Genomic DNA, 25,946 nt, shown 5'->3' with positions numbered 1-25,946 from the left:
TAAAGACAGAAAACTGCCTCACAGTCTGCAGACGAGCCTCAAAAATGTATTGTGAGTGAACGTATTATACTGCGTCATTGTATTGAGTCAATAATAGGGAATTAAATGTGCTCTTTGGTAGCTTTCCACTGTGCACTCCTCCTTCTAGTCGCTGAGTGACTTAGAAAAGGAGGTTCATGCAAGGCAAGTTGCCCTTGGGCTTGCAGAGGAGAGACAGAGAGAGGCAGCTGTGTGAGGAGCTGTCTTCACAGCTGAGGTAGCCGCCACTGTATCCCTTACCTGCTGTCCACGGTTTGTCTGATAAAGTTTGAGATGAGTTAACTAACATTTGGACTGCCCCATAAACCAAAACAACAATGTGTCTTTATATCTGCTGGGTTTGCAGTGGCGGATCTTAAGGGGACACAGGCAGCCACGTAGGGTGCCCCCTCCATTCTTCTTCTTAGTTTTATGATTACGTGACATTAAAAAAAATCAAACAGTAGGGACATGGTGGAGTGGCGTGTATGTGGAGAGCTCTAGAATAATAAAAAATGGTGGTTTGTTCTTGAGATTTCAGGCTTTCAAAATATTCTTACTGCCTCATAAGTGGCCACTGAGCAACTTGCATCATACTTTAGATTTTAAACTGAATCTTTCTGATGGATTTACCCACTGATTTTCCGCTTCAGACCCTCCACTGTGACGGCATTTTGTCCATTACAGGCCACTGTACACGTGTGTCAATGTTCCATTTCTTACATGTCAATAAATGTCATAAATTTTAAGTGTAGCAGGTTTAAACGTTGCTATTATTGTTAAATCAATGTTATACCTCTGAATAATGACTCTAAACAACAAGGTATGATCCAGGAGAGTGGCAGCCTCTGTATCTGACATGTTTACCATGATCCCCTTTACTTCCTGTGTGTCTCACATCATTAGGAAGTTATTTTACCACCAGTCTGTGCAATAAAGCAGTTTCTTTTCAAAGCAGTCCAGCAGATTGCCCACAGATTGATGCCCCAGCTGATGATCAGATTGATATTGTCTCAGTAAATGTGTTTCAGCGGTAAAATGTGAGTGAATGTTTTATGAAGCAGGATAATTGCGCCGGTTAGATGTGTTTGTGCTCATGGCTGCTCTCAGCTGCGGCGCACAGGCTTCAGCAAAGACAGAAACTTGAGGTGAAAGTCAGTTGTCATACGCTCACCGCCTCATTGTGCCTGAGAGCAGAGTCTGGTCACTGTCCGCTCTCTGAGCTCCTGGATTCTTATTTTTATCCTCCGCTTCTTTTTAAACAACTTTTTCAAATAAGAAATCCCAACCCTTTGGCTCGGAGGATTTTCTCCTGTCGTCTCCACTTGTGTGTCCGGCTCTAAGTGACGTTGCGCTGGTACCGGGAGCTCTCCTCCATTCCCCGGGAGCGGCGGAGACAAGCTGGTCGCTGCCACGGCGAGTCTCCCGTTCCTGCGCCGCGCTAAGATGTCCCGTTTTAAAGCGGATTTATTTGGCTGCAACAGGCGACACGAGTGGCTGTCCTCGACGCTATGAAGCACTGAAGACCAAGGTGAGAGGCTCAGGATGCTGGTTTCTTTTTGCATTTCATTCATCTCCAGCCGAATGCCGGAGCGCGTAAACTTTTGAAGCTTCGCTACGACGCGCGCCGAGTGGGCGGCCAAATTGTGCGTCGTGATTAAAGAAAGTAAGGCGACTATTTTGGGCACAGATGGTATTTTTTTCCTGGTTATGATTGTGTGTTTTCATTCAGTATACTCTGCCTTTATATGCGTGGGGAAAGATATATATTAAAAAAAGAAATGAGGTGCAGCTCCAGCATTACAGCCTCTGTTTTGTTTCTTAACCTGCTTTACTCCTACAAATTTATCCATAACTCACCTGTATGTATATGTGAAGCCAATAAGGGCACATGCACGCGCTGTGGGCGCACAGCACCAAGGCGGTATGGGCTCTGCATTCTCACATCTTAAGTCATTTGAAATGAATCAGTCACACTCTGTGCAGATAATAACACACATGATTCCTTGTCATCTGTAGATAACACTGAGACGGCAATCTTGTCATCCAATTGATTTTTTTTCTCCCATGCTGGAGAAAAAATCTTTATCTCAGTTTCTTAAAACAATATTTGATTACAAGACTTTGACGCACGTTTTTCTCTGAGATCCGACTTTCTTCCTGTCTCTCTGATGAGGCCACTGGATGTTACAGGCACCAGCCCAGGTTTGGGTGATGTGTGCGGGGGTGATTAAGGCCTCTCCGGGCCCATGGAGGCTGCACATGCTGACTGTACGCGTCGGCACATTGAGCTGTGCAGAGGCTTGTCAGCCTGCTGCGAGGCTAACCTGTGCGCCAAGTGTCATGACCTGACTCCTGCTAACACCCTCTCCCTCTCTCCAGCCTTTTTAGTCTAATCAATGACGGTGCACCCTCCTGAACTGACAGAATTGCTCGTTAGCAATTTTATCGTAGGGTGGAGCAGAAATGTTTCGCCTTGTCGCCTGTGGTCAGTTAGAAAACGGGGTTATAACAGCAGATCTGTTTGGCTTTTTGTGTGTGAAATTATAAATAATGCAAGCTCCATTTTCTCTTTTATTTACTTATTCATTGCCCAATTACCCACCGTCACTTATTTGTTTCTCTACATGGCACCTTCACTGACGCCTTTGCGCTTGAGTGGCACCCTCTTCCAATTAAAATTATTTCACCTGTCTGGAGTTTAAACAACTTCATGAATGAGCCAAGAGATAGTGGAACTACCTTTACGCAGCGTACGCTCTGTTTTAAATTTACACATTAGAGTTAAATCACTTTTGGAACAATTACGCACAACTCTGGATTCTTGCAAACACTTCAAATGTGACATTTATTTTACATGATGCATACAATGATTAGTAATAAGCTGAGTTGAGCAGTAGGATGTGGCATTTTGACCCGCTCGCAGCGGATCTGGCAGCAGAGGAGGCAGAAACATAAACGCAATTACACTTTAAATATCTTAGTTTTTTGTCCACGCTCTTGGTTGGCTGCCCAGCACTAACCGTCAACTGGGAGTCAGAGATTTTCCTCCTACTATTTTACCCGGATGCAATAATTCCTTTGAGACTATTAACGCACTCATTTGTTGGATAATTTAACGCGGGTGAACTCCACTTAAAAGAAGAGGTTCAACTACAGGCGATCCTCCTCCCTCCTGAGTTTCTAACGGGTCCCGAAAGAGGATGGTGTGCGTGTGTGTGGATATGTGTGGGTGGGGGTGTTGCGGGCGCGGTGGAGACGGGCTGGAGGGGTGGGGAGAGAAACCATAGGTGTGCGTGGGGGGGAAACAAGCTGAGTGTGCGTCTCATCTAATAGAGCCTCGGAGCACATTATCTTCCCCGTCATCTCCGTCTGGGCGGTCGGTGCTGCGCCGTGCCGGGGAGACGTCCAGGAGAAGATGCGTTGATGCGAGTGGATATTCTCAGCCGCCGAGTCTAATTGGTGTGATTCATGTCCCTGTTGAGTGGATGAAACCTATTCATAGTGAGGGAGCAGGAGAGAGAGGAGAGAGTGGGGACGGGAGTCGCGCAGAGATCCGCAAGCAGGACTGTTTGGAAATGAAGGAATTATAAAACAGGAGGGACGCACGCCAGCAGCAGGTCAAAGTTTCTTTTTGTAGAAGTGGGCTTTTTCCTTTCCTGCGGACATCACCGTGCCTCAGATTGACGCCGTGATGGAATGACACTTGGGGAGAAGGATGATGGACACTTTGGCACCGGAGCTCCTGCTCAGAAATCCCCCCCGTTTACACCAGGCGCGGTGCTGACCGAGCCCTCAGGACGGCGATCAGTCATTTGTTTTGAAGTGGCAGGAAAATCCTCCTCTTGATCGTTTTCTCCCCCCTCGGTCGCCAAACTAGAGTGAGAAATGTTGCGCACAGCGATTCCTTAGAGACTGACGTGCGTACTCATCACATTCCCGTAAAGGAGCGCTTCTTAAAGAGCTTCTTTCTTCATTCATGTTCATTCTGCTGCTCTGAACTTGTTGAACGGCGTTAGAGAGCAGGGGGACAGGGGAGTATCCCGCACAACAAATGTAAGTTTTTCCTTTTGCTTGTAAACTTTACTTTCAGTGTATTGGAGTGCACTCCTGGTTATTGGAGTTGGAAGTTACTTGGCTCTGGGCTGCATTTATCTGCTGTAATGATCAGATGAGGAGGGGGCAGAGAGTTGTGCATCTTCTCCTTCTATAAAGCAACTTTCAAGACTCCCACATCGAAAAGCCTATTCATATTTACAACTGAGGCGACCTTGAATGCATCCAAAACTTAACACCATGTCTTCAGGTCATCTTTAGAGGCGCCCCCTTGTGGAACTTATTACCTTATCGTTGCCTATCTATCAGCATAATTACATTGGTGTCAAGCTGCAGCCAGTTGGCTACCTTTAATACATCACTTTTAATACTGCTTCACTCTCCTTTTATTATCATTAGCTTCACAATTAATGCAAACCTGCTCGTTTCCAAAGCTCCTTGTGCTCAGTAGCCCAGTGGGGTTGACTTTAGGCAGGTGATTTTACACAGCACTGTGGCTGTGCATGCTCTTTAGTTATGGTATTATAATCTGCATGATTCCACCTTGGCCTTGTGTTGGATAATACCTCGCAATTATTGTTTTAAAGGCATAACTATTATCATTAAACATGATGGGTTCAGGGCAGAGGCACATGCTGAGTGGATATGAAACTTCCAGTTGCAGTCAGTAGTGGCTGTGTTTGCACTCCTGTGTCACTGTTTTACTGACAGGTGATAATGAGTCATCTTTTGTGTGTGGTCGTCAGCAGCTGTCGCTTTAAACCATGTGGCTATTCCTGCTTATGCTTCCAGCACGAGAGAGCTACCTGGGCGAGCACATTCTTTGGAGCTAAAGTGGACATTTTGAGCACCGAGACATGTCACTGTGGTTGCAGAATAATGTGCTAGCAGCCTTTTAGGAAAAGTGTCTTTAATAATGCATAAGGTGTTCCTGTGTCGCAAAGAGAAGCATGCTTGGTGGCGAGGAGAGGGAGAGAGAAAGAGGAGTGGAGGGGAGGCCGGAGGGAGGGAGGGAGAGGCGTGATCTTGTCTCACTGTCTCATTGGGCGCCGCGTGCAGTGCTGTATATGTGGCGCTGGAGTAACTGACGCCCGAGGGTGTTTCAGCTCGACTTGGGGCAGCGTCGCCACAGTCACCCTGTCAAAAGTGCTGCTCTCGCACACACAGAGCGCATGTGGCAGCTTCAGCAGCTCAGGGGAGGGGGAGGGGGGTGGATGGAGTTAGAAGGGACAGAGGGAGTGATAGAGGATCGTGGCAGATGCAGCTGGTGGAGGCAAGTGGAGCACGTCTTCAGCAGTCAGGGACTCACTCGCCTTCGGAGGCCTGACCTGTCTGGCTCCAGCAGACGTTGGATTTGAGGAGAGGCTGCAGCCACATCCTGTTAAAGGAATGATTACCTCAGCAGGGTTCACGCATGGCTTTTTGATAGCCAGCACTAATATAGCCTTCTCAGTGATTCTCCTAAATCTCTCATGTGAGGACGGGAAAAGCCTCTCAAACATGAGAAACTGAAACTATAAACCAATGAGATTCTTTCAGGGTTGAGACGCTCTCTATGACTCAATTTTTTATTGCATGCAGGTTTCACAGACAGGTTGTACTTTACCATATCAGAGGTGGAAAACAAGCTTCAATGCAAGCCCAGTTTTGGCCGTTTGTCTCGCCAAAGAGCCGAGCCACAGCTTTGATTCCTTCTGAAGCTGCCCACCCATCCCCAAAGCACAGTCACTTAACCAGCTGTCAGCACTCCAGCCATTTGCTACCTGTCGTCATTATTAAAAGATCATAAGCCTGCCGATTGAAGGCGGCGACATTTTAAGAAGTGGAAAAGAGCGCTAAGTGATGGGCTGACTCAGAGGCAAGCCCCAGGGATGCATTATAGGCGTGCTCGCTGTTCCACGGCAACGCTGGCTGTCATGTTTGCAGGGCCATGCTCCACTCTCCATATGTTTATTCATGAGGACAGCGGCCCTATTGGCAGGTTGTTAACAGGCAAGATTAGGGATTCTGGAAAGGCAGGCAGAGAAATCTGGTGAGTGGAGCACGGAGAGCAGGCAGGAGGCTGTTTTTTTTTTCTGAAGCCGGGCCAGCTTCTATCTTTATCTATCTTTCATCTGTTTCTGACTGTCTGCCCTCCTGTCTTTCTGCCCTACTCTCTCCTGCGCTCTTGTTTCTTTTTTAGCAAGGCACTGGTGGGGAATATGAAACAGGTAGAGTCAGAGGAGATGAAAGTAGGTAGAGACAGGACAGAAGCAGGGTCAGAAATTGCCCTTGAAAGTGCATAAAATGCGTGAAATTAAAAATGAAAGGGGGGAAAATAGCAGGGATATGAGTGGTAACCTTGTAATTATTCCACCTTACTCTATGCTCAGCTTATCCTTTAGAGCTAAAGTGGACCTTTTTTTTTTCAATTTCGGGACATTTATTATAATTTGTTGAATTTTTAAATAGACAGGAAGGTGTGTAAGTACTGCCCCCTGTGGGCCGCCGTAGGTGACTCGTATGAGATTGTGACATGACAGTTCTTTCCAGTGTGTCCTGGGTGAGGAGAAAATGGGCCTTTCTGATCAAAGCAAGAGTAAAAATGCAGTCGGGAGCAGCTGGAAATGTTGGCACCGCTCAGCCAGCAGCAGGAGAAAATGCTGAACCCACACAAACCACCGGTCAATAAAAAATAAAATGATCAATATAGGCGAGAATTTAAAAATGGATGGAACGGATGGAGATGAAGTGGTTGGGGACAGCAGGAGGAAACGCTGTGGGTCAGAGTAAACAAACCAATTGTGTGTTTGCCTGTTTGAAATGTAAAGGTGTGATTTTGCAGTTTGATCAGATTGCCACTGAAATTTCTCCGAGTGATATTTACTTTCCCTGGACGACACGTACACCAGCAGGAGATCAGGGTTAACATGAGAAAAGCTGCAGCTCCTTCATTTGACGACATGCATGATTCACAAGTGACTCCCACTCGTAGTAAAGAGCAACTCCGGGGACATGCGTGTAACATTTCCCCTGCGGTTTGGAGAAACACTCAGTTATGCTCGAGTGGCCCCGGGGATGAAATAGAAGCGGACACCAAGAACCCCAGAGACAGGGGAGTGGTCGGTCCGTCGGGTTCATGGGTGCCTGTTTTGGTGGGTGGGATGTACTCGGCGGCCAAACAAACCCTCTCCTGGGTCGACCGGGCCTTGTGAAAGATTCATGTGTTTAAATATAAAATGGAGCTCAGCGTTTGCAGCGCTGGCAGGGTGGTACCTTCAGTCCCCTGTCGTGTGGGGCAGGCTGAGTGCACACCTCACAAACTGGTCGACTGTATGCAGTTTACTAGCACTGCATAGGGTGACGGTTTATGTTGATATATTTGACCTGAAGCTGCTAATAGCTGATTTTTTTGTACCCTTTTTGCACGTATTTATTTAACTCTTTTTAAATTTGATCAAGTTTTAAGCATAAAACATGTAAATGTCCAGTGCTTCCACCATGAATAATCTTTGTAGAGTGGAAAAAAAATCTAAAACTGCATGAGATCGTGAGACATTTGACTCTCCACTGCAATTTAGCATGATTTATTAAAATATTTTAAGGGTTTAATACATGCATACATATCAGGATAACATTTTGGCTTCTCAACTTTCCTGCATCTGCAATTTGTAAATATATCTTTTAAACGAAACCGTTTTTATTCCCCTCTTTTTTACACTTTAAAATAGCTGCTTTCATTTGTTATTCATTGTTTATATCTGCTTTTTTCGTCTGTTTTTTTTTTTAAATGTTTTTTAGAGCCCCCCTCTACCTAAAAATGTGTTTTGCTTATTGTTCCTTCATTTGGATGTTTGACCTTCATGGTGCAGAATGATTTGCGTGCAGTTTGATACTTGAAGGCTGTTTTCACATTCATCTGCTGAAGGAGGAAAGTCTCTCTGTGCTCACTTCAGACCTCGAGCATCACAGCTAGTCTGGAAACAAATCGTGGCCCAAAATACAACTTACACATGCGATGAGTTACACAGAGACTATGTTAAATTAGTCATGTGTCCAGTAGTTGAACCTTTGAAATGAAAAAAAAAATTGCATATTCATATTGTGCATTTTTAGTGAGGCAGAAGGAGTACATGTAATTTTAAGAATTTTAACTAGGTAATTAAAGCTTTTTTTTATGGAAAAACCATATCAGCACAAATTATTATTCAAAGCAGAGTATTTTTAATTTGTTTTTAACATGTCTGGAGGGGATCTTCAAAGTTGTTTTGCTTTAATGGTTTAACACCATTATGCACACGTGAAGAACATTTCGGTTTAAACAACTTTCCGGTTGTAAATATCTCCCAAAAGAGGCTATTTCAAATTTAAGCTCTGATTTTTTTATATTTAAATATTTTATATTACAATTTCTCATGTGTGAGTTTTTCCACGTATCAAAATTATAACACAAAAATGGTTAGTCTGGCAGTCACCCTCCCTCACAGCCTCCCACTGTTACTGTAAGTGTTCATCGCTCTGTGCCTACAGTGCAGCATATTTATTCCTGTACAGGGAAGAATTTCAGACTTCCTGCGAGCGCGGCTCCTCTGATGTCCTCGGACCTTGATCGATGGTTGGAGGAAGTGACCTGCCCTAAAATAAACCTTTTTTCCTCACTTAAAATGCACAGCCACACTTCCTTCCATCTGCTCTCCTTTTTCTCCCCCTCACCTCTTCTCCTTGGGGCGACGGCGGGTTATAAGCAGGGAGTAATGAGAGGAAGGGGCCGCAGCGTCCAGGACGGCAGAGTGATAATGACCCCCGCTTTTGTGATCTCTATTGCTTGTTATCGAAGCCTCGCCACCGCTTGTTGTCTCATTACCTACGTCTTGAACCTCTCTTTATCCTGAGGTTGCACGTGAAGCGTACACACACACCTTCACACACACATGCAGACACTTTTCGGCCATCTCTTTAGTCTCCTCCTTAACACGGTAATATTATGTCTCTTAATGGGAACAGGGAGCTCAGTGCCAAGAGTTCCTCTGGATAATTGGCTGCTTCCTCACCTGCTGACATCTCCCCCATTGACATTCTTACATTTTACATTCAAGGTGCTTCATATTTCCCCCTTTAACTTTTACCTCATTCCTCCGTCCTCTGACTTGCTATACCTGCTCTTGTATTTTTTTTTTCACACAGATTTTACATCGTCTTCCCTGATCACCTTGTGCAAAATTGAATCCCAGTTTCCAGCCATATTGGGTGGATAGCGCTTATTTCTATTGATGTGATGGATCACTATTTTGCAATAAAATGGATGTAAGGCAATTTGCAAGATTTTTTTAGTCTGCTTCCACTTTTAGAGACTATTATCCCCCCTATCCTGCCTTGTTCTTGAACGCCTCACCTTTACCAAGTTTTTCCGCCAACACCATCTTGTCTCCACTAACATTAAAGAATGTTTTTTTTTCCCTTTGTGCGCACTTTCTGCTTTGTATATGACACATTTGTATGCGACTGAGCCTTTGCCCCTGACCTTGGCAGTTCCTCAAAATGATGATCTGTATTCCATCAGATTGAAATGGCTCCGAATGGCATGATGAAAACATCCGACACAGATGCAGCTCTAAGCCTGCTATACTTTGGTACAACACATCAAATGCAAATATTACCATTAAGTCACGCTATTGTCAACATCTTCTCATATTGTTGTTTCTCAGAAGCGTCCCTTTTTCTGTACGTGTCATTTCCATGCTCATACATCTTATCAATGCCTCAGTAATCAAGTGAATCATGTGGAAGGTGTGTTTCAACACGTCTTCAGGTAGAACGCAGCTCCTATACTGTCCTGTATAGACAGTACAGTACATTATTTTTAACTTAATGTCTTTCTCCCGCTCACACTGTCACTGCATACATGCCACCTTCTGCCACAGCTTGTGCTCAACTAATCGTGCTATCTTTGCACATTTTGTTCACACTGAAATCTCTACAAGCATTCATTTGTTTGTGCTGCGTTAATATAATCCAATTTTGTCTCTTCTTTTCTGCTGATACATTTTGTTTTTTTAGTAAATGCAGCTGAGACCCAGTGTCTAATTTAATCTGATCTAGTCGTAAATGAAAATTATAATTGATTAGTAATGTGTGTTTTAATAACATTATTTTTCAATAAACAAACACCCTATCTACTCTGTAGATGCTAATTGATCACATAGGACTGGAGGGTGTATTGGTCAGCACACACACACACACACACACACACACACACACACACACACACACACACACACACACACTCTGACTGATTAAGCAGCACTAAAATGTCTACCAGTCTGTCCCTCCTGTCTACGACCATTGACTTTGGTCTCCATCCATCACCTGCCGTTAAGCTGCTGTTTGAAGGCGGGAAACACACCACATACCTGTATCCACGGGCCCAGCCAACTGGCCTACTGCTGCGTCTCTGGCTAGAGAGACTTCACTGAACACACAGGCTGCAGACAGCCTATTTAAAAGACTTTTTAAGGTCAATTCAAAAACAAAATGGAAAAAAAGGACGAACGTTTCTAACACAATAGGCTATTTCTGATCATGCTTTCACAATGTAGACACTGAAAGGAGCAGTAGGAGGGAATACACAGAAAGGAGGGTGTATGTTTGCAAGCCGGCTATGTTAACATAGAAAACTTTAGACAAAAGGAAAAGTGAGGCCACAGCTCACAATGGCTGGCAGATATAAATGGGAGCTATGTAGCCTGGGAAGTAAATCACTGTATGTGATATAGTGCAGTGGCTCCTGCTACGGGCAGCTCCACCACTTAAGAGAGGCAACTTGGAAGCAGCACCAGTCACAAGATATTTATGTTAACATATGACTGTTTTTATCCTAAGTGGCAAAGTGGGACTGTATCAAGTAAGAGTTTATCCTGTTAGAGTGAAAGTGTGGTGTCGATGTTTTCACTTGGTCACTAAAGAGTAAATGAAAGCTGCTATAATCAGTATTCTTGTATTAACTGTGGAGCAGATGATGCTGATGATGTGAGATGAGATGGATAGTGTGAAAGGTGTTTCTCATAGCGATGAAGTCACTGGAGCAGAGTTTTCACTCTTTGCTCGGTGAAAACTCTGCTCTCTGGACAGAAACACGACTTCAAATGAATGACAGTGTTGCTTTGTATATGCTGGATGTGCAAATAGGCAACTGTTGGCTAACAAGTTACATCAGTGACATGTCTCCAGATTACTGCACTGCGCCAAAGTGGCCAAACAATCCATTAAAGGACCAGTGTGTAGGATTTAGGGGCATCTAGAGGCGAGCTCGCAAATTGCAACCAGCTGAATACCCCTTCCCTCACCCCTTTTCTTCCAAGCGTGCAGAGAACCTACGGTGGCCATCAGGTAACTTAAAAACATGAAAGGCCCTTTATAGAACCAGTGTTTGGTTTGTCCCTTGTGGGCTACTATGGAAACGTGGCAGTTTGACATGGTAATATGGAAGAGGACGTGCTCCTATGTAGAACAAGCCTTCAAGATCAGTGCTGAGCTCTTTTCCCCATAGACTTACCTTGTAAAAGAGTCGTCTGTAAATCAGTTGATACCTCCACGAAATGACCTGTTTCACTGTCGAGATTTGCTCCATTCAGTGAGATAACATTTCAAAAGTCTAGAGGAGCCTCACAATTAAATCATTTTATCCTCATTCAAGTTAGCGGAGGGCTAAACTGGTAGTTAGCCACTCAGCTGGTAGAATCTCTAGGGTGTTTGTTCCGTAGGCCCCACGATGTGGGAGATTCTGGTAATCTCATATCACGGAAATAAAGATTTTTTTGGCTTTATGCACCACTGAGCAACTTTCATAGGAATGAACAGGGCCAACACTATATCCAGCTCTCTTTATACATCCATGATGTAGATATGAAGGGCTCATTCTTAGCTAATGAAAACACAACGATTCTTAGATTCAGGTAATTATAAACTGTTCATTCATTTTATCCCAGCTGACACTGGGCGAGAGGCAGGGTACATCCTAGACAGGTCGCCAGACTATCACAGGGCTGACACATAGAGACAGACAACCATTCACACTCACATTCACACCTACGGGCAATTTAGAGTCACCAATTAACCTGCATGTCTTTGGACTGTGGGAGGAAGCTGGAGTACCTGGAGGAAAACCACGCTGACATGGGGAGAACATGCAAACTCCACACAGAATGGCTCCCCCATAAACTAAGGAAGACATAATTATGAATACAACATTTCATTTCTACCAGTAGAGCCCCCTAAGTCGTACACACTGGTCTTTTACTGCAGGTTAAAGTTAATCAGTAGCCTCCAGGGCTGAAAAATGAAGCAAACACAAAGTGTCAACAACTGCAGTTCTTTGAATGGCCACTTGAGGCTGGCTCCAGAAGACTGTTAATCCCCATAGACACCCATGTTAAAATGCAAACATGTTCACAGCCAGGTACAAAACTGTTCTAGCCTCTTTTGCTAATTTCAACATTTATGACAACTGTATGGGGGTGAACTTTTATATATCTCACCTGTTTCACTTTTATTAAGCCTTAAAGTTATGTATACAGCTAAAAAAAAACAAGATGGCAACAGTCGAAACCAATGGGTGACGTTGTGGTAGTTACAGCTATTATTTTTATATAGTCAAGCGCTAACTGGAGTATATTATTTGTTGCACACTTCGGTTATTTCCATTGTTTGACAGTGATTGCATAAAACATGACATTTCTTTTGATCTCGATGTCCACTCTTTATCAGTCCAACTCATGCAGTGTGGGCTTTGTGGAGTGTGTGAGGGAATTGTGGGGGGGAGCTGTATGTAACACTGTAGGCTTGATGCCGCTGAGTGAGATGAGGCTTTGGTGTGAAAGCAGCAGGATCCAATTTACCCTGATGGCCTCGCTTACTGATTTTCTGTGTTTTGATGGACAACAAACACCAACATGGCACCCCTATCTAGCACCCATCCAACTTTCTATTCGCACACACACACCTTTCGCCCGTGCCACTGCGCCAGCTAATGTTCTCTCACTGTCAAATTCTACTCCCAGAAGGGCGGTAAACTCACCCTCCCCTTCTTCTGTTTCCCGTTTCTCCGCAGCACCAGATCGCCACGCAGGAAGAGGACCATGATTGACAGCCAGGCGAGCTGAGGAGACCTGTCACTCATCTTCCTATCAGCGTGTCAGAGGGCTATCTCCTTCTCGCCTTCCCCCCTCTTCCTCCTCCTTCTCCTCTACCATCCTCCTTCCTCCCTCAGTCCTCTCCTCTTATCTTCTCAATGGGCTGGTAACCTCACCATCCCTCGCAGTTATCCGCCACGCCAGAACCCTGAGAAAGACAGAAATAGTTAAGAAAAACAACAAGACACTTCTAAACTGACCCTCGCTCCACCTGAGGGGAGTTTGGCATGCCTCCTCACTCCAGCTGAGTGAGTTGTAGTAAGTGGAAGCAGAAGAGGGATCCCTTGTTAGCACACCTTCAGAAGGAGATACAGCTCCTCGAGAGGGAGCCCAGAGAGGACCAGTCATGCGTTTCCATTTTGCGTTGACGCTGCAGGCGCTGTGGACTGGGGTTTGCCAGGCGGCCATGCAGCACTACCCTGCAGCGTGGGGCCACTACGATGTGTGTAAGTCCCAGGTTTACTCAGACGAAGGCTTAACCTGGGACTACATGGCGTGCCAGCCTGAGGCAGCAGACATGACCCAGTACCTGAAAGTTACTCTGGATCCCCCCAACATCACCTGTGGAGACCCTCCGGAGACATACTGTGCCCTGGTGAGTACATGAAACCCCAAATCTTCCCTTTAAAAACTGTACACACACAATACCAAGGCAGCTCTCTTATCTGTGTGTGTGTGTATCGTGTATCTACTCGGCTTGTTCTGACCCCACAGCCGTGACAGACACTTCCAAAGCCTGTGTGACTCAGATATGTTGCCGGGGCTCAAGGAAAAAGAGGTTTGTGCCCATTGACGTCATGTTCTGCTGTTTAGAAAGCTGCTCCTCGGTGTGCACTGCAAACACTGTCTAATGTGCTGTTGACGCTGCTTACTTGCAGGAAACACTGTATAATGTGAGTTTACCAATGAAAACACACACACACACACACACCCATCTTGCTCACCATGCACCTCAGACTATCATAAAAACACAGTTCCTTCATTTGTTGTGATGTCAGCTTCTCTGTTGCGTCAGTGTGTGTCTTTTAGCAGAGTCAGATGAGTGGGTGGCCTAAAAATTCAAACAAACTCAGGGTGAAAAAGTGCACATCTGGACTAAAAATACAACAGCACGTATGAGAGCTTAAGTGGAGCACTATTTTAAATGCCAGTACACAAGGTTTTTGTTTTTCTTACGTTTAAGAACAGTTTTGCCAGTGTGATGCTGTAAGTGCCCATTGCTTTGATTGTTTCACTCACAGATAGTGTCCAATTTAGTTTCAGCATTCATTATTGGTCAGCTCTTATTTCTCTTCAGCCACAGTGGTTGTCAGTGTCCCTGCGAAGTTTAGCCATGCTACCAACATGGCTGTATGGATGGCAGCATCAGTGTGTCTGTCGGTTGGTCCGTCAGTCCACGTCTTTGGTCTGGACTTAAAGGCTACTTCACTGATTTTTCAACCAGCTTTGTATTGTTACAATGCCAGTTTTCGTACTGTGTCATTTGGTGGATTTTTGCTGGCTCTTGGGCTGCTGTGGATCAAGAAAGACAGCCACTCCTCCCCCTCTGTCGCTCAAACTCAGACCAAAGTCAGATCAAACTGTAAAACTAGGCAGTGCTGATGGACTATAAACCAATATTTTGTTACTGTATTGCTTATTTCTCCTCTAAAATGTCTTCAGAAATAAATTTTAGTGCACTGTTTGGCTGTAATATGAGAATTTGCCAACAGGAAGTGGACGCTGTACTGTTTCCTGTATTGTAAAAACTTAGGCTGAAAAAACTGAGATCTAATGATCAAACAAAGCAGTAATGGTCAATTATGAATTAAGATCCTCTTACTTTGTTGCCGATTTCTCACCTAAAATGTTTTCTTAAACATATTTTAGCTCACCGTTTAACGTTAATTTGAGATCGTTTGCTACCAGTGGGCTGCCATATTGTTTCCTGTGTCAAAATAGACAAGATTGCGTTATGTCACCCACCAGCGGAAGTGTTTATTGGTCCGTTGTGGCGCAGTACATTCTGGTAGTTGTAGGTTTTCTACCTCTTGAGCATATGTCAATGTTACAGCCCTTTTCCTCTGTTTTCTCTGGCCATGTGGTGCTAACACTTAGACCAATACAAGTATTTCTACTGTACAGACAGCCCAGTTTTATGAAAAGACCATCTTTCCAACTGCTGGATGGATTGTCACCAAGTTCTATGCAGGCATTCACGGTTCCCAGAGGGTGAATCCTACTGACTCAGGCAAAAATTTCATCCGGCCAATACCTTGGTTTATGACCAAATATCTGTAGAATTAATGACATTCCCATCAGCCTCAGCATTTCTTTGTTTTTAGTGCTAATTTGGAAATGTTAGCATGCTAACACACCAAACTAATATGGTGAACATTATACCTGCATGCTAGCATTGTCACTGTGAGCATGTTAGCAGGCTGGTGTTAGCATTTAGCTCAAGGCACCACTGTGCCCAAGTACAGCCTGACAGAGCCTCTTAGTGTTGTTCCCAAGCAGACGAGAAATATAATGTAATACTTTCTTATTGTACTGCATGAATCAAAGAGAAGGAATCCAAATAGCCTTTTCTGCATGACAAGAATTGCACCAATTAGCAAATGTTCTGTTTGTGTTTTGTGTAAACTTATTTTGTGACCAAAACACTTTGAAGAGGCTTTCTGAAATAATGAACCAATTAGTTTTTTTCTGTTTAATTTCACAAAAATAGAGAGTAAACATTGTTGAATCGCTGAACAAATGTGACACGATTGACTTGTTGAGGAAGGGTTCCACATTGTTGCACTGTAGTTTAATTGTGAGGACTTAAAAGAGATATTTTATTGAGGGATTTCATATTGAAACAGCACAACATAAAGCAGTGATTGGTTGATTGCTTTACCCTTTTAAGTTCATGCGGAGCTGTTGATTCTGCAAATTACATTGCAATCATGAAAATCACAAATTCCTGGCGGAGCTGAAAATAAAATGAGCAAAAGATGCATATTAGGTCAAGTATTTAATTAGCAAACCGCCCTCCTCCTTATTCCGGGTCCTTTTCACTTTGAAACTCACAGCTGGTCTCCTCAGATTAACGCTAAATGATGAATCCATTTTGGGCCGTCGTGTGTTACCAAGTCATCAAAGATTCTCTCAGAACAAATGCACTCCTCAACAGCTTCAAGAGCTCTTTGGATAAATAGCGAGATGTTCCAGGAAAAGTAGTAACTTGAGGAGTATAAATAGACAGTCGCCATCAGCAGAGAGTCAGCTGAGAGGAGACACAGAGGAACAGAGAGGGATTAACAAAACACAGATGACAAAGACAGTGAGAGAATGATCAAGAGAGAAGCGAGACAGAGCGAACATGGGGGAGACAGAGACTCAGAGGACTATGTGCAAAGCATACGGTGACTGAAGAACTAATATCTCCTGCGTGGGGCGGGATGGAGGCTCTGAAATGTGAATAATTCAACATGTTTTGTAGCTAATGTGTTTTATTCATAGGACACATTATTCAGCCCGACATCTCTCAGGCACTTTTGAAAAATGCTGACTCCCATGATCGGCCAAGGTTGGTTGAAGGCGAACAAGGTTGAGGGGGTGGGAAGCCATATCTGGGAGGTCATCGTCAAAATGGGGTCACCCTCCGTTCTCCCTCTGGGCGGCCCTGTGACCTCTGATTGATCCACATTTGAACCTGAAGTGTGTCTGGTGTTTGCTGTGCAGCCACTGGATGAACAGCGGTCATCCGTGCCTGATGCGTCAGTGGAGCCGTTCTATTTCTGGACGCACAGTTGAAACTGAGTTTATTGTTATTATTGCCAGCCTTTTAACAGTCTGATGATCGCTTATTGAATTAGTGGGAGTTTGCGCCGCGCTGTCGCCCTCGTGTCTCCGGCAGTCAATGTGATAGGAGTGCTTCAATTAAAACAGGCAGCGGTTAGCTCCCACATAACCATTTCCTCTCTCTGCTCTACTGTACTCATCACAAATCACACAAACATCAGTGAAATATGACCCCTGCCACTTGCCATAGAGCCCAATTCTCTGCAATTGGTTTATGTTTACCCCGGGCAGTAACGTGGCCCCAAATCAACATCAGAACAATTATCATTGATATTCCAGCTACTCTGGCTGCCAATACGCTGCTGCAATGCCAATAGTGGTTTGTATCGTAAGTCAGATCATTGCAGATTCAGGGCAATTATCATTAGGCCGCGTTATCGGAGAATTTCATCTCTCTGGTAATTGATTCTGCTCTCGTAGAGGCGGGTGTATTTTAAAGCCTTGCGTCTGCTTCCTGGAGTGCTCAAGGTAAGAGACACCAAAGTCTGACGAGAGGAGAGAGTGAGAGACAGAGAGAGATGCAGCAGCTCGAGGGCGTGGCGCGTATATGAGCATGGTTACCTCAGGTTGCGGCCTTCATCCCACTCAAACACACACACACACGTACGTACGCTCATACACACACACACACCACTCTCCCCAGTAAAGGCTTTTTATTCTGCTTCTAGCCTGGTGACCTTTTCAATAGCAATAAGCTGGCATTCACTGAACTCTGGCACACAAATCTGCCATCATATGAGATTTCACTGTCCCCTCCAGTTCGACTCAAGCTGGCCTTTAAAAGCCTGGACAGGTCGCAGAGCCTCGACCAGCTGATGATTGACTTTGAGCAGGATTCAGGAGAGCGGCTTTGACTTCACACAAAAATTATGTACTATTGCAGGAGAAGCTGATTCAAGTTGTCCAACTTGTCCAAAAAAAGACTAATAGAGGGTTAGGGTTAGTATGACATTTTTCTCCACAATTCTCCACAGACATTAGCTAATGCTAGCTAGCGAGTTCTGTTGGCTTTTATTCGACAACTGCTGGAGATGATACGAGTCTCACTGAATACGGTGCATGACTGTCTGAATGTGCCGTTCGGTTATCTAGAGTACCGCATTCCTAATGTGGCAGAGCGTACTCTCAGCACTCCGAGCGGAGTGAATGTGTGATTAACTAAACATTCATTAATTTGTGTAGGAATATAACGCTCCGTTTCTTTGGCCAGCAGGAGAGCATCAGACTGAATTTATGAACGCACCATGTCAGGTCACTCACTCTCCGGTCAGTATTACTTGAATAAGTAAACACTGACCAACGGGACCAGACTAGCCGACCCGTATGCTCTCACTCAGTGGATGGATGATGTCACAGGAAGCCAATCTTACAAAGGAGGACCACACTTGAACAGTTTCCTCCCGTTTGTTTTGCCATCAAAGCTAACGTTAGCTAATGTGCTACAAAGTTAGCCTTCCAGAGAAATCCAATATTCCTTTTAATCCCTCCCCAGTTTCTGATGAGATGGACATGATAACCCTTCATACACATAACGTTATTCATCCCTACAACAGGAAATACTTTTTCCTAACCTGATATGAAGTGTGCGCTGCACATGTGAGCATTTTTGATGTTGGCCTCTGTCCAGTCCTTTGGTCTTATTGCATGTAACCAGAGCTGTCTTTGTTTTTGTTGACTTGCAGTGATGGCTAATATGCGATAATATTTTAGTTTTGATCCATGTGTCCTTCTATTCTTGCTCCCAGTAACACAACAAGACGGCATTTTAAGACGACAGCCCTAAAATGATGTCATAAAAGAGTCTATTGACACCTCTGATTGCTTTGTGTTCTCAAAATCCCTAAACTTGCAATGTATGTAACTGTACTTGCTACATGTAGACAGCCCGAGCTATCGCACCATATATAGAACAACTCTCCAGGGAGTTATCAGTTTCATTTATTCTGCTGCAGAGGTTTAAACAGTAGTAACATCCACTCAGATCATCCAACATGCCAACACGCAACTTATCAACCAGTGTAACCCTGCGTGTGTTGGTTCATCTCTGATGCACGTGGCATTAAACATAGAAGAAGCTCCTTTCTAGGTGTAACTTCATAATTCATACTAACCATACTTGTGTGTGTGTGTGTGTGTGTGTGTGTGTGTGTGTGTGTGTGTCCTTATGCATTCCCGTGAAAGGACTGCATGTCTCTATTTGTGCCATCAATTTACAACCAGGAAATGCTGATGAATGCTGAAACCTGAGTCCCGGCAGGCCGGTGCATTTCATAGCCAATCAAATCTAAATGAGGAAATGAAGGAGATTATTAAAAAGGTAGTGCAGCATTTGGCATTTTTTTTTCTCATTTTAGCCCTGATGAAAGGTCATTAAAGCTGTGCCATGATAAGAGAAGGTGGCTCACTAATAATTCTGCTTAGCCGAGTAATATGATGCACTGATTTTAGCTTTTAGAAGTGGACTTTTGGCCCTTTTTAACCATCAGCAATGCAGATGAGGCTTTTTTTATACTGCAGCTCTGTGTGTAAATGTTTAAATCTGTGAGTTTGACCTTATCTTCCATAAAATGATGCTGGAAATGTTTTTTTTTTTTTGTATATGTACACAATTTGCTCTGTACCATTTGCTAATGCAGAAAATGCTGTCCAGTGTAGTATGTACGGTTGATGTACGGTGCAGTGAACCTGTGAGCTTCATGAAATACAGTAGAAATATTTATTAAAGATCAGCACAGAGAGTTTAACAATGTTGGGTTTTTTTGATGGCAGATTCCATCGGTCTAGCTCCAACATTATCAAGTTTTTTTGTGTGTTACAGTGATAATTTCAGCCCTGTGTTTTACCAGTGAAACAGTTAATTTATTAGTGCTGACAAACAGAACACAGACTTGTTGAAGTGGTGTAGTTTTAGCTTTATAACACAAGACTGTTGACTGTTACCAGTCTTAAAATGCTGCCTGTGCTTACCTGAGCAGATGGTACGTTCCAGTTGAAATCAGACTAAGATGCTAACAGTCCCTACCTTTGCATGCACAGTTACGTTGGGCCACAGTTATGGCTCGACTGGGCCATTTAACTGGACTCCTGTCTTTGTCCCAGTATACAAGCACAGGAGGGGAATCCATTTATTGACCAAGGTATGTCCGATTCTGTTACGACAGGTGGCGATATACCCCCTGTCAGCTTGTTAGTTGTGGACCTTTTTATGGTCACCTATTACGTCACAGACCAAACAATCAACAAACAAGTTAGCTATAGTTAGCTAGCGGAAAACTTGTACCATGGTGGACAACTTTACATCTCATCCATCAAAAAATGCACAGCTCTAGGTGGAGGTTTCGCCATGTTGTTACCGGCTTCTTCTTCTGTTATACGTTTCATGCTTTTGACTTTCTGGTCAAAGCCCAGCGCGGGAGAAGTGGAGCCTCCGCAGAGCGCTTCGGCCAGTTTGGGTCTGATTGACTGTACACATGCGGAGTAATTCAACTCCCAGTCGTATCATCTGGGTGTCATGCATCTTTGCATGGAAACTACTAACTAAAAATTGACACAGTGTGTTTGTGAATCAATACCATATCAAGACCATATGGCAATACTCAAGTGTATTGATATTTTCTTACACCCCTATATCTGATGGTAAAGTGTGATGAAAACAAGGGAGGGACCTAACAATGAGTGGAGGACTGGAGCTCGTAAAGGTTTGCATGCTGAAATATGTTTTGTGTTTTCACAAAGCAGACAAGTGACACTCACTGTGGTGATGTGGACCCACAACATGTTCATAATTGCTGATCCATGACCAGCATAATCTCCGTGAACCCATCCAAACACCATACAGGGGCTTTTCTAGATGTGTTTGCCAATAGATACAAGTGAGGCGCGCCTCCCATGGATTTACATTGCGATATACAAATCTGACCTTTTCCTGAGCTGATCCTGATTAGAGGTTTTAGACAGACAAAACGTTTGAACTCCCATGTACCCGCCCACCCCACACTCACAAACTGTGCCGCCTCTCGACAGGCTCCTCGCTGACATTTCCTTGAGAAACGAGTGCGCTGACAGCAGCAGTGTGTCTCATTTCATATTGTAACAGTCAGTGCAAGGGTTAGAGGAGGGCGAGAGTGAGAGGAACAGAGACGGTGGCTTTTTCGCAGGGCTACAGTCTTGTCTGTGACATTCTGTCTCATAAACTCATTTATTTTGTTTTTTTTTTTTTCCTGTGAGAAGGCGAGATCGTAAAAACAAGCACAGAGGTGGCGGTTCAGACCTGCTGATTGGCTTAAAAAAAGGTCAGATTCAGGGATGTAGTAGCAATTAACCAGCATTGAAAAACTAATTACTCATTCAATAGAACTGTTTAACATCAGAGGATTATGTCATTTTATGTGTCTTCTTAATGTTTGCCAGACCAAACCAAATCAAAGGTTTACTAAAATTTGTGATGGAGGAACAGGGTATGGACCAAAATATGCTAAAGGAAAAAACGTGTGTAATTCACCACTTCTCGTAGCATAAGTCATTGTTCTTTGCTTGATTAGTGATGGCTATCTGGAGTGCAAAACAAGGCTCCAGTTGTTATTTCTGCATAATTCACCAACAGGCAGCGTTTGAGACTCGACTGAATTGTTCACACATGATTTTAATCTGCGCTCAAGGGAATTCTGTCTGTTTTATGTGATTTAATTAGTCTAATCAACGCTCAACAAACAATTTCAATTTGAAGTTGAGGTAGCACACACTGCGCTCCGCTGTATTTCATTGTTGTAGTTGACGGATAACACTCTCCTTTATGGGGAGAGCACTTTTCGTCATCTGAGGAGCCATAAAATTCACTGTAGTATTTCAACAAGACTAAAGCTGCAGTCACATTACCACTGAGGCAACAATGTATATCATGCTACAGGAACAGGGGCTCCCAAATTACCCTAAAAATAGATAGCACTCATATATTATTATTCGACCATACCTGTATAAACATTAGCAAATGAAAAACAGTTTTAATCTTTGATAGGTGTTATGCCTTTAGTCTTTAATCTGACTATTAAAACAACTTGATTTATAGCTGGTAAAACTGAAATACTCACCCAACACAAACTGTTCATTAACATTGTCAATATTTATATTTATTTCAATATACTTAATGTTGTATATTATATTATAGGCTCTAAGGTAATTTAAGACTGTATGATTTTAACCAGTGGAAATGTACATTTCCTGTGAAAATTGAAGTTTATTTTGAAAAGACACAATTCACGTATGATATGCCTTCCCTGAACTTCCAAAACCGATGGTGGAGGACTATCCAGCCTTTCATATTTTGACGTACACTGATATTTGACGAGTCGAGTGTAGGAATGTGTTGGCATAGTTGGACAGAATTCAGGGAGGAATTTATAAAGTTAATTAAATTTTGTAAGAGGCTGTTGCATCATGATTGCTATGCAAGATTCACAATCATTTTTTATGCAATGTTTTTTTTATCTATTCATATATGGAGTGCATTTGTGATTTAACCAATAAAACCACAGGTTACAGTTAGACTTAATTACACTTTTGTGCAAAATATTTTCATAAAGCCCTCAAAGCATTGTAAATCACAACTTGAGCATCATATGTTGTTGGTCAGCGACTAATATGACAGTGTGAAAACAGCGCAGTTAAGAAATGTGAGCTACTTTTTAATCCTCGGACACCACAGAGTCATCACTCATGACAAAAGTGCTGCTGTTGGTTGATATCAGCATTTGAACTATATTTTGCCACGCTGGAGAGGCTGTCTGAAAGTGGTCCAACCCTCCTGGCTACAACACATCAATAGACCTACAAACAAATTACTACAGGTCATCAAACAAAATATTATTATAGGAAACCATCTGGAAAGCTTATGCTGCTCACAGTAATTAGGGCGCTGTGTCTGTGTGGAATCTCTTCAGAATTCCAATAAAAGATATTACGGATAATAACAATTAAATGTTGTGCAGTGTAGTTATATTAAATGATGCATTCATGCTAAATCTCTTAACTTATAGCTGAAATATGAATAACACATTTTTAGTTGTCAAACACTCTCTAGATGAATCTGCTCCAGGCCCCAGTTGTAGTCACTCGTTTAGTAATCAGCCTGCTTTTTAGGCGTATGGCCCCCCTGCTGTTCCCCTAATCTGAACCCAAAACAAGCTCTCATTTGAAACTTGATACATTGAGCTGAAACACGACCAGTACAGTGAGAATAGGTTGAATATTGTCTAACACAGCACAGAACTGTCAGACTGTATCTCCCTGCCCGATGTGAAGGTTATACACACCGCGGTCACGGGAGGATCTCATCATATTCTCTCCGACCCATCCTGCGCCATAAACTTTGCATGAGCGTTGGGCGCTGTCTGAATTTTTATCATTTTCTTATTTCCTCCCAACCGCTCGTTCCTCCAGGTCTTCAGGCGCCAACACAAACACAGACTTGTCAGCCGGCCCAGGCCAGGCTCAAGAGAAGTCCATTAAACAGGTGTTGGCAGAAAAACCCACATTTCCTGTTACGGGCATGTTGTGGCCCAGCCTTGCGTAGTCCGGTCTCAGTGAGACAGAGTGAGGAGACATCCATTACATTTTCTTCTATTATATTTCATCAGTTTTTGATGTTGGGCGCGTTCCAGGAGGGTTTTGTTTTTTTGTGTCTACTTCATTAAGCAGGGTGAGGTTTAGATAATGGTCAATTTAAGGTGCATTACTGCAGTGAGTATTGCTTTTTACTCGCCTTGCTCTCTATTTTCTGTGCTAGTATCATCACTGTCATCAGCAGCAGCATTTACACGACCACCACCATTTTCATATCGTTATCGTGTGATATTTTATGGTGTGAATGGAAGTAAAGTATTGTTTAAAAAAGTGCAGATGGGGGGAAATGTTTACTTCCAGGCAGAAAAGTTTGCAAAAGTGAAGTTGTTGAAAAGTTGGTATGCAGACAACATCAGGTGTTGCTGTGATGTTGTGTTGTGTGAGAGTGTGACTCGTCTATCTGGGCTCCATCAAGGCGTTCAGTGTTGCCTCACCATTTACGCTGCCATAACAAGATAACGGGGGGCCTCCTTGACTCCAGCTTCCCACAGGGTTTTCTGTTGACTCCTTTTTTTTTTCTCTCTCCAAAGTTTGGAGCAAAACATTTCCTCCTTTGCCATAAAGTGTGAGGAGGAAAGCTTGGAGAGGCTGAGGAATGGAAAAATCTCCTGTATTTAGATGTAAAACTGTATGTTAGACTGTGACAGCGCCACTTGGAAAAAAATGTCTTGCACATATGAGAATGACATCAATAGGAGAAGGGCTAATGTTTCATTTTGGGAAACAAAAACATTATATTTCACTTTCATTCAGCTTTGGTTTCCAGATACTGACATGATGAATTCCCAGAAAATTAGTATTGAATATAAGTCAAGGGAGGAATGATCTCTCATAGCTCAGATTTAGCCTCTGCATATCTTAAAGGCTCTCGCTATTGACTACAAGTCACCCAGAAATATCGCATTGTCTCACTGTTAAATGCTTACTGCACTCACTGGATTTGAAGACCCGTGCATAATATGCACCGAGCATATGGGCCTTCACACTTTGAATTCTTTAACACAGACATTTTTTTTTCCCTTTCTCTCATGTTTTTTTATTTGACGAAGGCATTTTTACCCCTTTTCTCTTCTATTGCTCTGTGGGCTTCAAATCCCTCTTGCAGTAATAGGGGCTTTTGTTGCATTTCACAGTTCATCACTCATGGAAAATTATGGTCTGGAACCCCCTCCATCATCCCCCCTGTACTCCGTCCACCCCTGTGCATGAGGCTTTGAGAATAGGTGGAGATACAGCTCTCGGCTGCTGGAGAGATCCGTTGACTTTTAATTGCTCTTTGAACCTCTCGGGTGGATTTCCCCTCAGAGCTCACTTGCTTGAACACTGATTTTCACAATAGCCTCTTCCCTCTCTGGGACACGGATAACAAATGGCAAGCACACACACAGACGCAGGCCAATACAGACAAGCTCACAGAGCCCAGAGCGTGGCATACGGTGGCATTCATATTTAGAGGAAACTCATGTTTTCATTTATTTGTGTTGGGGGGGCTTTTAATGTTAATTGCGGTAGATAAGTGGGAGTGTTGTGAATGGAGCAATCCCAGTGATCCCAGCTCTCATTTTTATCCACTGTGGTGGGGGTCAGATGCTCCCACAGCCGTGGCAGACGCTCTCCCTCCTCTACTCAGCATTTCAAAGCAAAAGGGCCTCCCGTCCCTTATCAGCACAATAAAAACCGTTTTATTTTTCAGACTGACTGCTGTATGTGGTGTGCGTGTGTGTGTGTGTGTGTGTGTGTGTGTGTGTGTGTGTGTGTGTGTGTGCGCGCCTCTGTCTGTTTCTATTTGTGTCTGCATCTACATCCACACCACCGGCTTTCATGAATTCTGAACTGCAGCTCACGCCTTACTGTTTCAGATGACTGTTCACATCTATTTTAGGATGTAACCTACTGTATATGCTGTGCTAATGTGAACCGCTATGATGTGGAGACAAAAACAAGAATATTCAAAATAACATGCCAGTTGTTGCCTTTAAATTCTGCTTACTTTGCTTTCTTAAAACCTCTGGATTCAGTCAAACTGCAGTGCTGCCATTTTACCAGTGTTATGATAGTCGTCTCAGGTGAGAAACATATAGGTCACATGTCTTGGGATCAGTTTTGTGACATATCTATGTCATCCTGACTGGAAGTGGAAAAACTTTAGCTTTTGTATTTCAGACGTATTGGCAGTGGTGAAGGAAGTAGTCAGAACTTTTACTGAGGCAAACGCAGCAATATCAAACTGTACAAATACTCTGTTGAAAGTTAGAAGTC

The 25,946-nt window shown here is 43.5% G+C and overlaps 1 protein-coding gene across 12 annotated transcripts in view; it reads left to right on the top strand.

Annotated features, from left to right (window-relative positions):
* Positions 1–1,189: 1,189 nt before the first annotated feature.
* Positions 1,190–25,946, top strand: part of ntng1a (netrin g1a) — a 140,600-nt gene continuing 115,843 nt past the window's right edge. For 11 of the 12 annotated variants that reach the window (XM_049565284.1, XM_049565281.1, XM_049565279.1 and 8 more), the window contains exons 1-2: positions 3,311–4,074; positions 13,160–13,836. In XM_049565284.1, the coding sequence (XP_049421241.1) occupies positions 13,588–13,836 (249 nt within the window). In that variant the 5' untranslated portion in view covers positions 3,311–4,074; positions 13,160–13,587. Of the gene's footprint in view, positions 1,550–3,310; positions 4,075–13,159; positions 13,837–25,946 lie in introns of those variants that run through there. The other variant, XM_049565274.1, reaches the window with a different exon arrangement.

This window comes from Epinephelus fuscoguttatus, linkage group LG21 (assembly GCF_011397635.1).
Source record: "Epinephelus fuscoguttatus linkage group LG21, E.fuscoguttatus.final_Chr_v1".
NCBI lineage: Eukaryota > Metazoa > Chordata > Actinopteri > Perciformes > Serranidae > Epinephelus > Epinephelus fuscoguttatus.
This window is presented reverse-complemented; position numbering and strand designations above follow the sequence as displayed.